Below are 21,138 nucleotides of genomic sequence, written 5' to 3' on the forward strand. Positions count from 1 at the left end.
CCCCCAGGCTGGAGTGCAGTGGTGCAATCTTGGCTCACTGCAACCTCTGCCTCCTGGGTTCAAGCGATTCTCGTGCCTCAGCCTCCGGAGTGGCTGGGACTACAAACGTGCGCCACCACGCCCAGCTAATTCTTTGTATTTTTAGTAGAGATGGGGTTTTGCCATGTTGCCCAGGCTAGTCGTGAACTCCTGAGTTCAGGCAGTCCACCCGCCTCTGCCTCCCAGAGTGCTGGGGTTACAGGCGTGAGCCACTGCGCCTGGCCCTTGTTAACTTTTTTAATTAAATTTTTTTTGTTACCGTAGATTATTGGGGAACTGGTGGTGTTTGCCAACATGAGTAAGTTCTTTAGTGGCGATTTGTGAGATTTTGGTGCACCCGTCACCCGAGCAGTATATGCTGCACCTAATAATTTGATTTCTTCTATTTTTCTCCGTCCTCTTACCGGTGACTTAGAACCTCAAACCTCTGAGCCTGGTTGTGACCTTGCATTTACATTGAGTGTTTCTTCATTGCTGACTTGGGGAATTCTTGGGCTCTTTTTGGGTGGGGGTTTGTGCTCTGGGGAAGTTGTTCTTTACCTGAAATCCATTTGTCTTGACTGCTGATGGAGTAGTTGGTGGCAGGATTTGCTGTTTTGTATGGTCCACAATTGGAAAGACTCCAGATAGTCACATTTAGTTAAAAGCCCTTTTGGCTGAATCTTGAGATCTTTTCCAACACTATGGATTTTACTTGGCTTAATTCCTTTGCGATGAGGTTTGCTGCAGATTCGAATTTTTTTTTTTCTTTCTGATTTTAGTTTTTTTTTTATTTTTAAATCAAGATGGAATCTTGCTCTTTTGCCCAGCTCAAGTGCAGTGGCATGATCTCAGTTTACTGTAGCCTCTGCCCCATAAGTTCAAGCAGTTCTTCTGCCTCAGCTTCCCAAGTAGCATAGCTGGAATTACAGGCACCCACCACCACACCCGGCTAATTTTTTTTTTTTTTTAGACCAGGTTTTACTCTTGTTGCCCAGGCTGGAGTGCAATGGCGCAATCTCACTGCAGCCTCCGCCTCCCGGATTCAAGCGATTCTCCTGTCTCAGCCTCCTGAGTAGCTGGAATTACCTGAATGTGCCACCATGCCTGGCTAATTTTGGATTTTTAATAGAGACAGGGTTTTTCCATGTTGGTCAGGCTGGTCTTGAACTCCTGACCTCAGGTGATCAGCCCTTCTTGGCCTCCCAAAGTGTTGGGATTACAGGTGTGAGCCACCACGCCTGGCCTGTATTTTTTTTTCGTAGAGACGGGGTTTCACCATGTTGGCCAGTCTGGCCTCGAACTCTCAACCTCAAATGATCCGCGCACCTTGGCCTCCCAAAGTGTTGGGTTTACAGGCGTGAGCCACTGCGCCCGGCCAAGGTTTTTTTTTTTCATTTTTCAGTTTCCCAGAAGTTCTAAACTTCACCCAGTATAACCTTTTAGGATCGTCCAGGAGGGAGATACAGAGCGCCTCATGCTGGTGCAGAGAAGCTGCGTTCAGCAGCGTTTTCCTGTTTGCGCAAAGCAGACTCAGTGGGGTCACGTTTTCGCACAGCAGACTCATTGGGGTCACGTTTTAGCGGGTCATTGTTGTCAGTGCTCTTCCTGCTCCTTGCTTTCAGTTGTGAGAAGGTTCCCCAGTTTTCCTTTTGAGGCTTGGAAACACAGGAGACCATCCATCCACCTGCCTGTCTGAACCCACGCCTCTGGTCTCACTGTCCATCATCCTCACCTGTGTCCTGTGGCCCTAACTGCTTCGGGTCAGACCATCATCATCTTTACCTGGACTTGCGGGGCACCGTCCATGCCTCTTGCCTCGTCTCTCCTCACTTCTGTTCTTTGCATAATTACAGAGAGGTTCAATTAAAATGTCAATTTGGTGATGCTGTTCCTTTGCCTGAAATCTTTTTAGTAGCGCCCAGTCTGCCTGCAACATTGGCTTTGATTTTCGCAATGTCTGCAGCGTTTTCTATGGTGCTCAGTAATTGGGCAGTGGTTTCTTTTTGTAAACCTGAGCCAACATCTTAACCCCAAAGGTGCCAAATTTGGTATCTGTGTAGCCTTGAGAACTTTGTGTAGGCTGTTGGGGCTTGGGAGTTTGGAGCTTTTCTGTGCTGAGGAGCCCATGCCGCTGCTTTGGGACTTGGGGAGAGGGAGGTTTGACCACACAGGCCTGAGTCCTGAGCACCAGTGTTGTCTTATTACTGGATCCCAGCTCCTAACTTAACAACTTGATTGTCCCTGTGAGTTCTCTAAGCATAATCACAAAAATATCTTGAGCCTCAGACACTTGGTAGTGTATGATCTTTTGTAGATTTAAAAAGCAAACTTTGCTAGTATTTTGGTCAAGTGGGTGCCATATACAAGATTGCTTCTGGTGAGTAAATATTCTGTATTTTATCTATTCTCATGGTTAGAAGAGGTAATTTTTTTTTTTTTTTTTTGGAGACAGAGTCTTGCTCTGTTGCCCAGGCTGGAATGCAGTGGCATGATCTCGTCTCACTGCAACCTCCACCTCCCAGGTTCAAACAATTCTCCTGTCCCAGCCTCCCATGTAGCTGGGACTACAGGCATGCACTACCCTTTCCAGTGTCTTGATATTCTTGGGGTCTGGATCCTGTGGAAGCTCAGTTGTCTTTCAGAAGCAGAGATTAAATAGTTCCGAGACATAAAGTGCAAGTCAGGTATCACTTCTTCATCTTTTAGCCAAAGCGTCTATTCATAATTACGCATCTTTTGTTTACCTGTTTGTTCTAGGGAGAGTTAGACTTACGAGAGGGTATCTGTTATGTGTCATTTGCTCTTGTCACATTTATTTTTAAGGGGGTTTATTTAATGTCACCCCTTAGAGATTGGGAGACTCAAAATGATGTCATAAAAGGAACAAAGTAACTGGGACTGTTTATTTAGTCTAGAGAAAATATGATGGCTTTATAAAGGCTGTGTTTAACAGTCTGCAGTTCATTCAGAAAATATCCTGAGCATCTGCTATGCACCGGAAGTTGTTCCAGGTGTTGTAGATGTGGCACCAACCAAGACCAACACATCATGATCTAACGCGGCTCCTCATGGCATTAAAAAAAATTGAAACTCCTTCCTTGGACCTGCAGTGCCCCTTGTTCTCTAGACCTGCCCACCCTCTCGACCTCTTATCCTTCTTACCCTGTTTTCTCACTCTGCTATGGCTACACTGGCCCCTTTGCTGTTTCTTTTCTTTCTTTCTTCTTCTTCTTTTTTTTTTTTTTGAGGTGAATTTTGCTCTGTTGCACAGGCTGGAGTGCAGCGGCGCCATTTCGGCTTGTTGCACTCTCTGCCTACAGGGCTCAAGCAATTCTCGTGCGTCAGCCTCCTGAGTAGCTAGGACTACAGGTGTGAGCCACCACAGCTGGCTGAGTTTTGTATTTTTAGTAGAGACAGGGTTTCGCCATGTTGCCCAGTTTGGTCTCAAATTCCTGTCCTCAAATGATCTGTGTGCCTTGGCCTCCCAAAGTGCTGGAATGACAGGCGTGAGCCACCGCGCCCGGCCCCCCTGCTGTCTCTGAGCTCCCAGACTCATTCCCTCTTCATTGTTTCTTCTGCTTGGGATGTTTTGTCCCCGGTGCCTCGTGGTCACTCAAGTCGTGGCTCAAATGTTACCTCCTCAGGCATCCCTTCCTTGGCCACCGCAACTAAAGACACCTTCTATAGCAGCATCACACTACCCTGTTTTATTTTTTTCATAGCATTCTTCACCAGTTGAAATTGGCTTTCATTTTTCACTTGTGCATTGTCCATTTCTCCCTGACCAGAATTTAACCTCCATGAAAGCATAGAAACTTTCTGTCTCATTCACTGTCACACCCACGACACTTAGGACAGTGCCTGGTGCATAGTAGGAGCTCATTAAATAGTGTGGAGAGAATCAGAGGGTTTTGAATACAGTCGTAACTTTATACCCATGAAGGGAAGAGTAAAGTATGACACGCAGAGGTCAACTTAGGGCCAGTGAAGATTTTGCCCTTCTCTGTAGGGGAGTTGCTGGAAGGTCAACTGGCCCTCCACTGGAGAGAATTATATTACTTGAGGTAATCAAAAGTGGCCAGACGTGGTGGCTCACGTCTGTGATCCTAGCATTTTGGGAGGTCAAGGTGGGTGCAATCAGTTGAGGTCAGAAGTTTGAGACCAGCCTGGCCAACATGGTGAAACCCCGTCTCCACTAAAAATACAAAAATATTAGCCGGGCGTGGTGGCGGGCGCCTGTAATCCCAGCTGCTCGGGAGGCTGAGGCAGGAAACTCTTTGGAACCTGGGAGGCGGAGGTTGCAGTGAGCTGAGATCATGCTACTTGACTCCAGCCTGGATGACAAAGTGAAACTCCGTCTCAAAAAAAAAAAAAAAAAAAAGTACCAGTGCTTTGGCTCTTTCATGTCACAGGCAATTAAGTTTTAAGTGAGGCCTACATTTGTATTTGGCAAATACCAGCTAACCATGTTGATTTATTTTATTTTATTTTTTTAAATTGAAATGCAGTGGTGGGATCTTGGGTCTCTGCAGCCTCCACCTCTGGGGTCGAAGTGATGTTCCCGCCTCAGCCTCCCAAGTAGCTGGGATTGCAGGCACCCGCCACCACGCCTGACTAATTTTTGTATTTTTAGTAGAGAGAGAGTTTCACCATGTTGGCCAGGCTGGTCTCAAACTCCTGACCTCAAGTGATCTGCCCGCCTCGGCCTCCCAAAGTGCTGGGATTACAGGTGTGAGTCACTGCGCCCGGCCCCCATGTTTACTTTTTAAAATAAGCCGTTTATCTTGGAATATGGCAGATAAGAAGCCACCTTACAAGACTGCTTACAAAATTCCTGTGAAACAACCCCTCACGTTTTATAGCTTTATGCACTCAGGCACTGTGAGATTAAATGGCTTGCTGAGAACTGGATAATGAAGAGATGAGAGAGTCCAGAGAGGATTGTTTCTGTTTCCTGTTTGTAGACCCACTCATTAACCCAGCAGGAATTTATCAGTGTTTTTATTTTTCACAGGAGCTTACAGGAAGGGTATTTGTTTCTGTTCCCACAGCATTTTGTAGAAACCTCTGGATGCACGTCACACTTTTTACAGGAATTTCTTGTCCGAATCGTCTTGTCTTGTCTCCCTCAGTGGCCAACGCTGTGTTCTGTTTATCTTTGTTTTTCAAGGATCCAAACACTCAAGAAATACATATTGAATAAATGAATGATAACTTAAAAATCTGAGGTTTGCTAAAGCATAAAAATAGTAGCTAGGGTTTTTTTTTTTGAGTTTCTAGTTTAAATTAATTCTGTCTTCAATAGTGACTTTTACCACAGTGTTAGGAGTTATATGCTAACATTCTGAGAGTAAAGAGAATGAATTATGCTTGTTTGTGTTTGCCATGGGAATCTATCTTTTAGTTTCTTTGTTTGTTTGTTTTTGAGACAGGGTCTCACTGTCTTGTTCAGGCTGGAATGCAGTGTCATGATCATAGCTCGCTTGCAGCCTGAGTAGCTGGGATCACAGGCTCATGCCACCATGCCTGGCTAATTTTTAAATTTTTGTAGAGATGGGGTCTCACTGTGTTGCCCAGGCCAGTCTCAAACTCCTGGCCTCAAATGATCCTCCTGCCTTGGCCTCCCAAAATGGTGGGATTACAGGCATGAGCCACTGCACCTGGCCTTGTTTTTTGTTTCAATATTAAAAATGTTTTTCTTTAATCACTTAGATATTTGTCTTAGAACGTAGATTTCTTAGATATGATTTGATCATAGTGGCTTCTATTTATTGTCAGTGCATTATTTAATGCTTCTGTTTCCTGTACGTGCATGTACTAGATTTTTCTGCATTGTCTGGAACACATGAGAAATAAAACCTAACTTTATAAAGTCCTGTTTAAATGCGTAAACATGTTATTTGATTGTAGAATGATTAAGTAGAAAAACATTTGATGATTTTAGGACTTCATGTGACTTTCTGTCTTTATAGAATAATTACTGATTTTTTACAGGGAAAAGAAAAATACATTTTATGTTATATGAGTGAAGAGTTCCATGTTTGGTGGGAGAAAAAATATTAAAAACCTTTCTGTTCTAGGAACTAGTAATCATTCCTTTCAGACAAACTTTGTGACATGATTTTTTTTCAGGATACACATATATTACCTGCATTTAGAGAAATAGTTGCTAATTTGTTATTTGCGATTACTTTTTACAAAGCTGATCTGAATGAAGCTTATAGTTTGCTTGGAGAATTACTGACTATAGCCTGTTAGATGTCTCTTGGAAAAACAATTGTCATGGCAGTAACTTCGACTCACCCCCAAAGAATTTAACACATTATCTGAAGAGGCTACATCATCTTTAACTAATGTGCTGTGTCGTGCTCACATGATGCTGGCTGGACTGCTGCTCTGAATGGTGTGGTGTGGGAGGAAGGAGAAAATTCAGGCCAACTTTATTTTCTTTTGACCCAACTGCAGTAAGGCCAATTTTATATAGGTGACAATTTGTGTGTTGGTACTAACTAACGAGTGTTAAAAGATCAAATGTGTCAAGTCTAGAACTGGTACCCTTTTTTTTTTTTTTTTTTAAGACAAAGTCTCACGGTGTCACCCAGGCTGGAATGCAGTGGCACAGTCTTGGCTCACTGCAACCTCCTCCTCCTAGGTTCAGGCAATTCTCATGCCTTAGCCACCTGAGTGGCTGGGATTATAGGCGTGTGCTACCACATCCAGCTAATTTTTGTATTTTTAGCAGAGATGGAGTTTCACCATGTTGGTCAGGCTGGTCTTGAACTCCTGGCCTCAAGTGATCCACCTGCTTTGGCCTCCCAAAGTGTTGGGATTACAGACCTGAGCCACTGTACCCAGCCTAGGAATGATAATTTTAATAGTTGTGAAGAAACAGAGAGCCTCACTGTGGAAAATAGCAAGAGTCAATTATTATTATGTTTTTGAAACAGTTTCTTGTTCTGTTGCCCAGGCTGTAGTGCAGTGGTGTGATCATGGCTCGTTGCAGCCTTGGGGACGCCGATGATCCTCCCACCTCAGCCTCCCAAAGTGCTGGGATTATAGGCATGAACTTCCATACCGAGCCAATTATTTTTTGAAGTCCTTTTTTTTGAGACAGTCTTGCCCTGTCGCCTAGGCTGGAGTGCAGTGGTGTGATCTTGACTCACTGCAACCTCCGCCCCTGGGTTCAAGTTTTTCTTGTGCCTCAGCCTCCCAAGTAGCTGGGACTATAGGCGTGAGCCACCACACCCAGCTGATTTTTGTATTTTTAGTTGAGACGGGGTTTTACCATGTTGGCCAGGCTGCTTTCAAACTCCCGACTTCAAGTGATCCACCCACCTCGGCCTCCCAAAGTGCTGGGAGACATGAGCCATCGTGCCTGGCCTATTTATTTTTTTATTTTTTTGAGGTGGAGCCTCACTCCATCGCCCAGGCTGGAGTGCAGTGGTAGAATTGTGGCTCACTACAGCCTCAAACCCTTGGGCTCAAGCAGTCCTCCCACCTCAGCATCCTGAGTAGCTGGGACCACAGGTGCACACCACTGTGCCCGGCTAATTTTTTTTATTGTTTGTACAGACAGGGTCTTCCTTATGTTGTCCAGGCTGGTCTCGAACTCCTGGGCTCAAGCAGTTCTTCTGCCTGGGCCTCACAAAGTGCTGAGATTATAGGCATGAACCACTGTGCCCAGCCACAAGTTTGTTTTGAAGCAGGAGCATTTCTGTTAGAAAAATAAAATAAGGTCCAAGAGTGGTGGCTCATGCCTGTAATCCCAAAACTTTGGGAAGCTGAGGTAGGCAGATCACTTGAGCCCAGGAGTTCAAGACCAGCCTGGGCAATATGGCGAAACCCTGTCTCCACAAAAAATATAAAAAATTAACCTGTTTGGTGGTGTGCACCTGTAGTTTCAGCTACCCAGGAGGCTGAGGTGGGGAGATCCCCTGAGCCCAGGAGGTCAAGGTTGCGGTGAGCCATGATCGTGCCACTGCACTGTAGCCTGGACGACAGAGTGAGACCCTGTCTCAAAAAAAAAAAAAAAAAAAAAAAAGATAAAGTGTTTTCTAAGACAAGGAATAGTGAACTTGGTGAACAGCCTTAATATCTACATATTAGATTGGCTATCTCATTATTACGACATATTAGGCATCAAATCACTCTGGTAATATAAGTCAGCCAGCTAAGTTTCTTTGCCAGACTTCCTTCAGGAGAACTGTTAGAGTCAAAGAGAAGCTAAAGCAAAGAAGTTGCTGGTGGAAATGGTGGAATGTAGTACCTAGTTACTAGTTGGAACCACAAATGATTAAGCTATAGAGTAACGTTCATCTCTTGATTTTAACTTTCTCTTCTTCCAGGTTGGTGGCACTAAGGCTGGTGTAGTCCGGTTTCTTGGCGAGACAGACTTTGCCAAGGGGGAATGGTGTGGTGTGGAGTTAGACGAGCCGCTTGGAAAGAATGATGGCGCTGTTGCTGGAACAAGGTTGGTTTGGCGTTGTGCAACATCTTGTCTCACTCTTGTACGTGACGATGCTCAAGCCAGTCTCACCAAGTGTGTATCATAACATGGAAAGGTGTGTTTGGAAGAGTGGCACTTTTATTTCCTGAGACCCATCTGCTGATTTGTTTTCCCCACACTAAAATTGGGGCTGTTCTTTTGACTGTCTCCGTAATAATACATGACTGAGTAGATTCTCAACAAGCATTCTGTTTATTTTTCAAAATAGAAAGCAAATACTATGTTATCTGTCTGACTTCTCTCCCTTTTAATAGGAGTTGACTTCTGAAAGAGTACCTGGGCATCTGGGGTGTGGGTGGGGGTAGAAGGTAGCCACCTTTGTTAGGGAAAAGAACTGCAAAGCGTGTCTTCATATTTGATGAGAATTCCATCCTGCGGCAGGAGAACAGAACAGACCAGCAAGTGGACCTCTTCCATTGTAAGGTTAACCCCTTTTTTCCTTTTTTTTTTGGAGACAGGGCCTCCCTCTCTTGCCTGGGCTGGAGTACAGTGGCGCCATGTTGGCTCACTGCATGCAACCTCCTGGGTTCAAGCAATTCTCCTGCCTCAGCCTCCCAAGTAGCTGAGATTACAGGCGTGCGCCACCATGCCTGGCTAAATTTTGTATTTTTAGTAGACATGGGGTGTTGTCCAGGCTGGTCTCAAGCTCCTGGGCACAGGTGATCGGCCTGCCTTGGTCTCCCAAAGTGCTGGTATTACAGGTGTGAGCCACTGCGTCCGGCCTGGATAACCCCATTCTTGCCTCGCAGACACAGGATGAGAGTCTAGTAATGCACACAGATGCAGAAGGAATTTCCACTCTTCTCTTCAAAATGTTTTGAAGGCACAGGTGTTGTCTATGATGCATTATTAGTAGTATATAGTACACTAATGAATCACTTGATCATTAAAATGTGGTAGTTAACATTTTACTTATAAAACATAGACAAATTGGTTATAAGCAAATTAATTATAGAGAAAAAGGCTTTATCTACCACATACAGTAATTATGACTCATGGAGATAAAGATCTCTTGGAACTGCAATGATTACGAAGCCATCTTTTCTTAATATTAAAGCATTATAATCCTTTAGAGTCATGACATTGCCTATGTCAGTCCGAAAACAGACATTACTAGTTAATATTTCTCCATGTTTACTTTTTTCTTTTCTTTTTCTCCAATGCTGTTTTCTTTTTTCTGGGCCTTCTCAATGCTATACTTGCAGAATACTTTTTTTTTTTTTTTTGCATATTTTTATTGAACATTACAAATTTTCAATGAATCTTTTTTTTTTTTTTTTTGAGACAGAGTCTCACTGTTGTCAGGCTGGAGTGCAATGGTGCTATCTGGGCTCACCACAACCTGTGACTCTCAGATTCAGGCGATTCTCTGCCTCAGCCTCCCGAGTAGCTGGGATTACAGGCACGCACCACCACGCCCAGCTAATTTTTGTATTGTTGGTAGAGTCTGGGTTTCACCATGTTGGACAGGATAGTCTCGATCTTCTGACCTCTTGATCTGCCCACCTCGGCCTCCCAAAGTGCTGGGATTACAGGTGTGAGCCACCACGCACAGCTCTTCCTGTTTACTTTAATGGATCTGCCAAAGTTAGGTGCCTGTTGATTTCCTTTCCCTTTGTTTGGCACGGTTTTATTAAATGGGCTTGCTCTATTGCTAAACTCCTCTGCTATACATTTATTGTATAGCATAGGTTGTGGAAATATTTTTTTCCTTTATGTAGAATCTCAGCAACAGGTGAGTAAACCTGACTTTGTGTATCATATCGTCACCAGTGTGTGTTCTAAACCATCACTGAAGCTGTTAGTCAGCCCACGTACATGTGACTGCTACATGCTGGTGTATAACCCCAGCTTAGTGGTGGAATTTCCAGGAATCCTGCCTTTAGTTAGGAGTTGGGAGAGCATTTTGGTTATAGTTATTATTTCTTGTGATTAAGTTGTTTTTTTTTAACTGTTCTTGTTGTTCTCTAAAGGTATTTTCAGTGTCAACCCAAATATGGCTTGTTTGCTCCTGTCCACAAAGTTACCAAGATTGGCTTCCCTTCCACTACACCAGCCAAAGCCAAGGCCAACGCAGTGAGGCGAGTGATGGCGACCACGTCCGCCAGCCTGAAGCGCAGCCCTTCTGCCTCTTCCCTCAGCTCCATGAGCTCGGTGGCCTCCTCTGTGAGCAGCAGGCCCAGTCGGACAGGACTAGTAAGCCCCCTTTCTCTACCTGCCTCCACTTCCCAGGCATGACTAAGGCCCGTGGTCAGTGCCCCTGCTTTGCTGCTTTGCTGCTTTGCTGCTTTGCTTGTCCTTGTGCTGAATGTTGCTCACAGCTTTTGCTGTGAAAGTCCTTGCAAGTAAGTTTTGAAAAAGGTAACTCCAGCAAGAATGCATTTTTTGAAATCAGAAAGTGCTTTTAATCGTCCCTTTCATATTCTTAAAAGCTTAAAAATGCATGTGTTCATGGTGAATCTGTGTAACTACTGCTTAGTCTAACACAGGGGTCGAATTATTTTCTATGAAAATATTTTAGGACAAAATGATAGGAACATTGGCGAGATCCTTTTCTTCAAGTCCATAGATCTGTCGCTCCCTCTCTCTCTTTTTTTTTTCTTTTGAGTCAGGGTCTCACTCTGTCACCCAGCCTCATCGTCCCAGGCTCAAGCTGTCCTGCTGCCTCAGCCTCTCCAGTAGCTGGGACTACCGATGCACACCACCACGCCTGGTTAATTTAATTTTTTTTTTTTTTTGTAGAGAGAGGGACTCACTCTGTTGCCCAGGCTGGTCTTGAATTCTTAGGCTCAAGTGATCCTCCTGCCTTGGACTTCCAAAGTATTGGGATTTACAGGTGTGAGCCACCGCTCCCAGCCTGTCTTTCTCTTTAACTTCAAATAATTTTAGGAACTGAAGTGTTTTGAGAAAAGGTCTGTCCGTAGGATGTTAATATTAATACAGCCTAACCTACTGGAAGCAGTTAGTGTGTGAAGCGTCCCTGACTTGAGCCAGAGGACACTAAAGGGAACTTTTGGAGCCGGAAGAGGATAGTAGGAAAGCCCTGTTTCGATTACTGTCTTCTTCCATCTTCTCCCGGTCCCTTTCCCTCTCTCCCTCTTTTTCCTGTTTAGAGCATAAAAATTGAATTACTAGCATTAAAATAGGCAACATCTCATTCTGTTTATTAAGGTGTTATTAGGGTCAAAAGTTTGCCCATAAGTTTGTTTCCTAGAAGTGGGGCAAATACTGTTTAAGTTAGAAATGGCGGCATCAGACTCTCCTCAGACTGAGTTCAGGTCTCCGCTGGGTGATGGGGAACCACAGGCCAGGAGCTAGGATGTTGCGTGGTGCTGTGGGGAGGAGGTGGTTAGCCCGGGATCTCACAGTGCCTGCTCTTCCATCGTCGTCGGGCAGAGAAGGGACAGGCACTGAAATCTTTACATGGGGCTGTGCTCCTCTGCCAGCCATCTAGGCTTTCTTCTTCTGTGCTCAGGTAGAATAAGTACTGCTCAGAGCATTTCCATTTGCACATGCAGAGACAGATGAATTACTTTTATGAGAAAAGCATGACAAGAACAATGAAATGGAGAAGAACCCCAAACCCCTGTGTTCAGGCAGAGCTTTGTTTAATGTGGGTCACAAACTCTGATATCGACAGCTTGCCTCCTTTGCTGTTCTAGGAACAATTCCATGGAGGGGTCTATTCTGGATCAGGAATTCTTTCTTGAGTGATTTTTATTACCTTGTAATTGTGTCCATTTGTTTGGGAAATAGCAAGCTCTCCCTGCTCCCACCAATCTCTCCTCTTATTTTTTGGACCAGTGTTCATACCTCTTAGCTCACCTCATGCAGTGAAAATTGACAAGAGACATGAGTTTCTGTACCTGTGAGACAGCTTATTTTTGTGTCTTTATGGTTTCTAATCCAAAAATCACCATAAAATAGTATGACAAAGATACGGAAGAATTGAAAGTGTCATTTCAGTTTTTTTGCTCAGAAATGTATTTTTGTTTTAGAAAAACAAAAATTGAAAAAATATTTAATTCATTCTTTGTTTTTATTTTTATTTTTTATTTTTTTGAGACAGAGTCTCGCTGTTGTCCAGGCTGGAGTGCAGTGGCGTGATCTCAGCTCACTGCAACCTCTGTCTCTTGGGTTCAAGTGATTTTCCTGCCTCAGCCTCCCAAGTAGCTGAGATTATAGGCGCCTGCCACCATGCCCGGCTACTTTTTGTATTTTTAGTGGAGACGAGGTTTCATCACGTTGGCCAGGCCAGTCTTGAACACCTGACTTCAGGTGATCTGCCTGCCTCTGCTTCCCAGAGTGCTGGGATTACAGGCATGAGGCGTGAGCCACCACGCCTGGCCAATTCATTCTTATTTAATAATCACAATGACTTAGTGTTAGTGTTACTGTGTGTGCTGCTGTTGGACTCTACACATCTAGTAGAGCCTTGGAATCTTATTTCTCATCGCGAACCTCATTTCCTGTGCATGTTGATTTTTGCATTGTACTTTCTTTTCCGTCATGGGAATAGCCAAAACCCAGCTTTGAAAGACATGATGTTATTGGAAGGACTGTAGGACAATCTAATGGTGAGACTGAATTGCCTCGAACTAGTAGTTTGCATAGAGTCCAGCAGATGTCACTGTGTTTCTCTTGAAAATTTAAAACATCCTACAGTGCACTGGTGAGTTTGCTCAGCACCCTGGGGCATCTCTGCACATGGTTGGGAACCACACATTTAATGTATTCAGGAAGAAATACTAGCAAAAGGAGGTATAATTTAGCTATATAATGCAATTGGAAGGTCAAGGTCAAATGGTTAAAAAAGACAACAGGAGTTACTTCCTAGTATGTTTAAGTAATTTCAAGAACTTTGACTAAATGAAACAGCAAAAGGCATTTTGGTTCGATTGGCTTCTTTTGTAGTTCTCAAGTTGCCGAGTTATTAATTGAGGAAAGATCCTCGCTGTAAGTCTGCATCCTGTGCATCTTGCAGCAAGGGCCTAGGGAGACCAATGAAGAGAAGAGCTTTCAGGCGACAGCTGCAGCTCTGACGGCAGAAGATGGAGTCAAGGCTGAATTGGTCTGGAGCCAGCAGTGGCCGAGCAGATGGCCTTTGGTGCGGTGGCTCGCACCTGTAACCTTAACATTTTAGAGTTCGAGAACAGCCTAGCGAACATGGCAAAACCCTGTCTCTACTAAAAATACAAAAATTAGCTGGGTGGTAGTGGTGCGTGCCTGTGATCCCAGCTACTTTGGAGTCTGAGGCAGGAGAATCACTTGAACCCAGGAGGTGGAGGTTGCAGTGAGCTGAGATCGCACCCCTGCACTCCAGCTAATTTTTGTATTTTTAGTAGAGATGGGGTCACACCATCTTGACCAGGTCTCAAACTCCTGGCCTCAAGTGGTCTACCCACCTTGGCCTCCCAAAGTGCTGGGATTACAGGCGTGAGCCACCACACATGGCCGATCTCTTTACATTGATGTATTCTTTGTGAGATTTATAGACAGAAGGCACACGCTGTCTTGTGTTTTTGAAGCCTTTCCTAATCCTGGCCAGCCTGCCAGCTGGAGCAGCGCCCTTGCTTTGCTGAGCAGATGCCCGCCATGCATGCATCGCGCCTCCCTCACTTTTCTGACAGCATCATCGCCCTTCACTTCTCTAACTTTCCTTTGCAGTTGACTGAAACCTCCTCCCGTTATGCCAGGAAGATCTCCGGTACCACTGCCCTCCAGGAGGCCCTGAAGGAGAAGCAGCAGCACATTGAGCAGCTGCTGGCGGAACGGGATCTGGAGAGGGCGGAGGTGGCCAAGGCCACGAGCCACGTGGGGGAGATAGAGCAGGAGCTAGCTCTGGCCCGGGACGGACATGACCAGGTGAAGTCTGGACCTTGTTGTGGAGATGGTGATGGTTTCTAAAGCCGCTGAGGAGGCCGAGAAGCATGCCCGGTGCTTGGCACCGAGGAGCTAGTCTTGAGAGCACTGGAAATGGGTGTACATTTCTTTGCTGTGTGTGTTTGAAAGCTACGACCTGGGGTGCCAGTTTCCATGACAACAGAGATGAAGTTTTGTTCTTGATTCGACCTTAGTGTCTGGTCTTTGTATCCAGGTGTTAGGCCAGCTTAGTTACTAGGGCCTTACCAGTGATTATAGCTGCTGTTTGTGGATTACTCTTACTACGTGTTTCAGCTTCAAAAAAGATGAGGGTTGTTTTAACATTGTTCTTTATCACTTTAACGATGTGGTTTTTCATCATCTATCTTCCAGGAAAGCTGTTGAGAATAACCTATTAAAATAGAGAAAGCATTTTAACATAAGGTTTTAGAGTAACGCCCACCCACCATGGTGACCCACAGCTCTTTGGGGAAGTATCTCTGGGTCTGTGTCTTGCTCAGAAATAGTCCATTTACTGACATCTTGCCTTCCCCAGCATGTCCTGGAATTGGAAGCCAAAATGGACCAGCTGCGAACAATGGTGGAAGCTGCGGACAGGGAGAAGGTGGAGCTTCTTAACCAGCTTGAAGAGGAGAAAAGGTGACCCCAGACTGTTTCCTGGTGCAGTTGTGGTCTTTCCCCCACCCCCCCCCCCCTTTTTTTTTTTTTGGAGACAGAGTCTAGCTCTGTCGCCCAGGCTGGAGTGCAGCGGTGCAATCTCAGCTCACTACAACCTCTGCCTCCCAGGTTCAAGCGATTCTCCTGCCTCAGCCTCCCGAGTAGCTGGGACCACAGGCACACGCCACCACGCCTGTCTAATTTTTTGTATTTTAGTAGAGATGGAGTTTCACCATGTTGCCCAGGCTGGTCTCGAACTCCTGAGCTCAGGAAATCCATCCGCCTCGGCCTCCCAAAGTGCTGGGATTACAGGCGTGAACCACCGCGCCCAGCAGCCTTTTCATTTTAAATGACTTTAGAAGAAAATTTCCTATTAATAATCATCTTGGTATCAACCCTTAGGACCAAAGGAATGACTATATGTCCAGCAGAAAGTTAACTCTGCCATAGTGTGTGAAGAGGGTCTGCTTTGATTCGACTTTTTTCAATAAGTTTGGAATCATTTAGACATGGCCTGATTGACCAGGCACAGTGGCTCACGCCTGTAATCCCAACACTTTGGGAGGCTGAGGCGGGTAGATCATGAGGTCAGGAGTTCTAGACCAGCCTGGCCAAGATGGTGAAACCCCATTTCTACTAAAAATACAAAAAAATTAGCTGGGATTGGTGGCAGGTGCCTGTAATCCCAGCTACTTGGGAGGCTGAGGCAGGAGAATTGCTTGAACCCGGGTGGCAGAGGTTGCAGTGAGCCAAGATTGCGCCACTGCACTCCAGCCTGGGTGACAGAGCGAGACGCCGTCTCAAAAAGAAAAAAAAAAGACATGGCCTGATTAATATAACGTATTTCTTGAGCTGTGATGCATTCCAGACCTCCTCTGGAGGGTCGCCTTCATCAGAGCTGTGGTGGCTATTCCCGACCGGTTTTCACCTGGAACCGGTTTCCTGGTCAGAGGCTCTTCTAGGTCCAAGTTACCTAGTGTTTATGAATTGTGTTACGTCTGGTGAGTGACGTAAGGTCCCTGTACTTGAGAAACTCAGGCCTTATTAGGAAAACGAAATTCTCACATGTGAAATGATGAGAGAATTGTAGGGGTCAGTACGAAATCAAATGTTAAATGGTGTGAGACAGAGACTTAAGTTTGGTTCTTATAAAGGGTACTTTCAGGCCGGGTGTGGCACCTCACACCTGTAATCCCAGCACTTTGGGAGGCTGAGGCAGGCAGATTGCTTGAGTTCAGGAGTTTGAGACCAGCCTGGGCAACACCCTGGCAAAACCCTGTCTACTAAAAAGAAAAAGGAAAAAAGAAAAATTAGCTGGACGTGGTGGCGCATGCCTGTAGTCCCAGCTACTCAGGAGGTGGGAAAATCATCTGAGCCCAGGAGGTCGAGGCTGCAGTGAGCTGAGATTGCACCACTGCACTTCAGCTAGGCCACCAGAGTGAGACCCTGTCTCAGAAACAAACAAAGGAACTTTCTTGAGGCCGTGAACAGACACAGTCTCTGAAAAACCTGTCTGCATGGAAATCATTTGAACATCTCTGGGTTATGGGACATTTATCTCTTTTGGATTTAATGCCATCTTCTGTCATTTCTGATAACAGGGACTTAATTCAGTAATAAATTAGTATTGCTGTGTGCTTATGCCAGTCATAAGCAATGTTGTCAGGGGTCATAGTGAGGGTACAATACCATCTCTTACTTTCTCACTGGAGAGAGAAACACTATACGTAGGAAATTCTCTTCATATTTAAAAAATGGCTGCAAGTAAACAAGAGACAGTGATAGACCCTCTAGGCCCTTCTGAATTCCATGGCACCAGTTCCATTTGCTTCTGTTCTTTTTTAAAAAAAAAAAAATGTATGGCTGGCTGTGGTGGCTCATGCCTGTAATCCCAGCAGTTTGGGAGAACAAAGTGGGTGGATCTCTTGAGGTCAGAAGTTCGAGACCAACGTGACCAACATGGTGAAACCCCATCTCTACTAAAAATAAAAAAATTGCCAGGCCTGGTGGCAGGTGCCTGTAATCCCAGCTACTTGGAAGGCTAAGGCAGGAGAATCACTTGAACCCAGGAGGCAGAGTTTGCAGTGAGCCAAAATTGCACCACCATACTCCAGCCTGGGTGACAGAGCAAGACTCCATCTCAAAAAAAAAAAAAAAAAAAAAGCCATTATTATCTTTTGAGACAAGGTCTCACTCTGTCACTCAGGCTGGAGTACACTGGTGTGATCATGACTCACTGCAGCCTTGACTCAAGTGATCCTCCTACCCCAGCTTCCCAAGTAGCTAGGACTGCAGGCACGTGCCACCATGCCTGGCTGATTTTTGTAGAGATAGGGTTTTGCCATATTGCCCAGACTGGTCTCAAACTGAGCTCAAGCAGTCTGCCTACCTTAGCTTCTCAAAATGCTAGAATTACAGGTAGCTTATTTTATTTTACTTTTTTCTTTTTGAGTCAAGGTCTCACTCAGTTGCCCAGCCTGGAGTGCAGTGATACGATCATAACTCACTGCAGCCTTGACTACCTGGGCTCAATCGATCCTCCCACCTCAGCTTCCCAAGTAGTTGACATCACGGGTGCATGCTGCCACACCTGGCTAATTTTTAAATTTTTTGGTAGAGACGGGTCTCGTCATGTTGCTCTTAAACTCCTGGCCTTAAGCCATTCTCCCACCTTGCCCTCCCGAAGTGCAAAGATGCATTTTTAAACTTATTATGTCTCTAAGGCATTTATGGCTGCTCTCTGCTTGAATTCACCAGGGTAGTGATTATAGATTTTTTTTTTTTTTTTTTTTAATATAAGAACTGGGTCTCACTATGTTGCCTCAGCTGGTCTCAAACTGCTTGGCCTCAAGTGATCTTCCTGCCTCCATCTCCCAAATTGCTGGGATTATAGGAGTGACCTACCATCCCCAACGTGATCTTTTTTTTTTAAGGCTGTGCGTTAGTTTCTTAAGTGTTTTGTTTGGGTTTTATTCCGCAGGAAGGTTGAGGACCTTCAGTTCCGGGTTGAAGAAGAATCAATTACCAAAGGTGATCTTGAGGTAAAACCCCTTCAGCTCTCTTAAAGCTTTGATGGGTATCAGTATTCAGAACATGGGTGAAATAATGCACCAATCAAAATGAGCGGCCAGAGCAGTCAGCTGAGGAAGTGGCAGGGGAAACCCTGGCCTCTCTGGCCAGGTTGGGTTCTGGGGGTGGCTTTGTGGTGACGGTGCCAGTCCTTGAGCCTGTGATTGTGTGTCCATGTCCTGTGGCAGAGTGAAACTTGCACTACTTCTTTCTTGTGCTTCATAATTCAAAACCATGAATTGGATTTCATCAAGTCATAAACCTGGCAGTGTGTCCTCAATTTAAAGCAGTCCTAAGTGAGACTGATGTTCCTCTGATGATTAGAAAAGGCATTTTAAATTTTGTCATAGCAGTCCCTAACAGGCCGGGCGCAGTGGCTCACGCCTATAATCCCAGCACTTTGGGAGGCCAAGGTGGGTGGACCACTTAAGGTCGGGAGTTCGAAACCAGCCTGGCTAACATGGTGAGACCCCATCTCTACTAAAAATACAAAATTAGCTGGGCATGATGGTGGGTGCCTGTAATCCCAGCTACTTGGGAGGCTGAGGCAGGAGAATCGCTTGAACCCGAGAGGTGGAGGTTGCAGTGAGCCGAGATCGTGCCACTGCACTCCAGCTTGGGGGACAGGACGAGACTTTGTCTCAAAAAAAAAAAGTCCATAACAAAGCTTTTTTTTCTTTATCTCAACTTTGCTTTCCAGTTGAGCAGGATAAATCCTTTTATAACCCTATAAAAGGAATATGTTGTAATTGTTGATTTTTTTAAAAAAAAGTAATTGGCAGAGCAAAAACTAAGAACACTTTATATTTCAGCTTCTTTTATTTCATGACATTTGTAGAATTCATGGATTTTCCTTTAGTGTCAGGTTTCTCATCCCTTTTAAACAATGTATTCATATTAGTGTTTAAATTAGACACCAGAATTAAATGGTTTTGATGGTTTCAAGCCATTGCTAGATATATGACAAATGTAAATCATTGTTTTTCAAATTTTCCAGATTTGTGGTCCTTTAATCTACAATATTTTAGTAAAAATTGTACTTAACTGTGCATTTCCCAAATAGGCAGTTTTGCTACAATTTTAGAGTCTGTTGGCTGCCCACACCGTGCTTAAATTTGAGGGGTCCTTCCAAACAGCAACTCTGATTTCTTTGGAAATAAATGTATCTTTACAGTTAGCAAGGGCGGGGGGGGGGGGCATTTTCTGGGTTCTAGTTTTATGGGGCCCAGAATTTAATGGTTCATTAACAATGTAATAGATACCTTCTTCACTCATTTCATATACAGCCACATTCCTTTAGTCAATTTTTGTGTTGTTCTCATCCATTTAAAAACATCCCAAAGTCTCATTTCTAATGAGACTTCTAGTTTCATGTCATCATCTAATTCATATGAAATACAGCCTATGGTGTCTTGGGGAGGGTCCAGTTAAAATAATTTACATCAGCACTAGGCTTGTATAGTCTGTCTGATAAACTTACTTGAAATTAATCAAATAAAGTTATCTTGAAACCCTAACACATATTGAAGCTTTATTGGAATCTCTTTTTTGTTGTTGTTTAATTTTTTTTATTTTTTTACTGATAGCAAAAGAGCCAGATTTCTGAAGATCCTGAGAATGTAAGAGGGCACTTAACTGTGTGGATATTTCCCTTGTTAACAAAGATTGATCACAGATTAAAATGCTTATTGATATACTCAAACACTAACTGCATAATCTGACCTTGGGACATTGACCTTAATGTTTCTGTGCATGTGGCTTTCAAAGCAATTACGTTTATATCCTGAAGAAATTGTATGTAATGACTAAGCTCCACACATTCATGTGTTTAATGAATAGGTCAATATTTGCTTTATAAAGAATTTTGCCAGAAAGGGGGGAAAAGTTTTTTGTCTGGAGACCTAGCCTTCTTCACTTAATTCATAATGTCTTCTAATTTTAGTGGAATTACTCCAAAAGAGATGATATCTGATTGGAGCATAAAGCATTCTAGATATGGAGTTGTGGGAATTCTGGGGAAGTTTCCAAGTTGTCTAATTTTGCTTCCCATGGGAGGAAAGGGTATCGTGAGGCTGGCTGCTGTCCCAGAGCTGACTGGCTGCCTTTTCAGTGTGCCCCCACCACTGGCCAGTGCCTGCCAATGCAGCTGATGAGACATTCAAACTTGCGTTTGTTTCTACAGTATTTTCCTTAGTTGCGAAACTAGAGGCAAGCATTTGTCAGTGAAGACACAATATGTTTTAAATTGTTATTAGTGAAGTGAGAGTTTTCTAGCTGTAGCATTACTAGGCATGCAGGTGTTTTATTTTTCTTCCTCTAAGTTCAAACACCCACTACAAGTTCTTGCTATGTGATCTCTAGAGCACTGCTTCCTGGTGTACCCTGCCAGCTGTGCTGCTGGTTGTAAAGAATCTGAAAGTATTCCGCTTTGATTTATTGCCTCATAAGAAGGAAATTAAAGAATGACATTACTTCCGACCATCTCCTGGCAGCTGAAATAGACAGCTCAAGACTAAACTTTTGGCCGGGCACTGTGGCTCAGACGTGTAATCCCAGCATTTTGGGAGGCTGAGGCGGGCAGATCACCTAAGGACAGGAGTTTGAGACCAGCGTGACCAACATGGTGAAACCCTGTCTCTACTAAAAATAAAAAAATTAGCTGAGTGTGGTGGCACATGCCTGTAATCCCAGCTACTAGGGAGGCTGAGGCAGGAGAATCACTTGAACCCAGGAGGCAGAGGTTGCAGTGACCAGAGATCACGCCACTGCATTCCAGCCTGGACAAAAAGAGCAAAACTCCATCTCAAAAAAAAAGGACTAAATTTTTTAAAAGGTCTTCGTTCTGAAGAGTTCCTTTTTGTGAAGCTACTTCAGTGATCTGGGTCTCTTCTCTCGTTCTGAAACAGGCTCCTGCTGCCCCCCGGTGTCAGTCTGCATGGGATTTCCCCCCTGCCTTTCCTGTGCGCTTCTTGCAAAGCCTTTGCATTCCTTCTCAATCCCCT

The 21,138-nt window shown here is 44.5% G+C and overlaps 1 protein-coding gene across 10 annotated transcripts in view; it reads left to right on the forward strand.

The window, feature by feature from the left end:
* The window catches only part of CLIP1 (CAP-Gly domain containing linker protein 1), a 156,839-nt gene that overhangs the window by 54,314 nt on the left and 81,387 nt on the right, over positions 1–21,138 (forward strand). For 5 of the 10 annotated variants that reach the window (XM_030938878.1, XM_030938879.1, XM_030938885.1 and 2 more), the window contains exons 4-9: positions 8,367–8,491; positions 10,501–10,723; positions 14,195–14,392; positions 14,946–15,049; positions 18,048–18,108; positions 19,723–19,755. In XM_030938878.1, the coding sequence (XP_030794738.1) occupies positions 8,367–8,491; positions 10,501–10,723; positions 14,195–14,392; positions 14,946–15,049; positions 18,048–18,108; positions 19,723–19,755 (744 nt within the window). The remainder of the gene's footprint in view (positions 1–8,366; positions 8,492–10,500; positions 10,724–14,194; positions 14,393–14,945; positions 15,050–18,047; positions 18,109–19,722; positions 19,756–21,138) is intronic. The other 5 variants (XM_030938887.1, XM_030938881.1, XM_030938880.1 and 2 more) reach the window with 1 other exon arrangement.

Source organism: Rhinopithecus roxellana, chromosome 10, assembly GCF_007565055.1.
Source record: "Rhinopithecus roxellana isolate Shanxi Qingling chromosome 10, ASM756505v1, whole genome shotgun sequence".
In the NCBI taxonomy this organism is placed as follows: Eukaryota; Metazoa; Chordata; class Mammalia; order Primates; family Cercopithecidae; genus Rhinopithecus; species Rhinopithecus roxellana.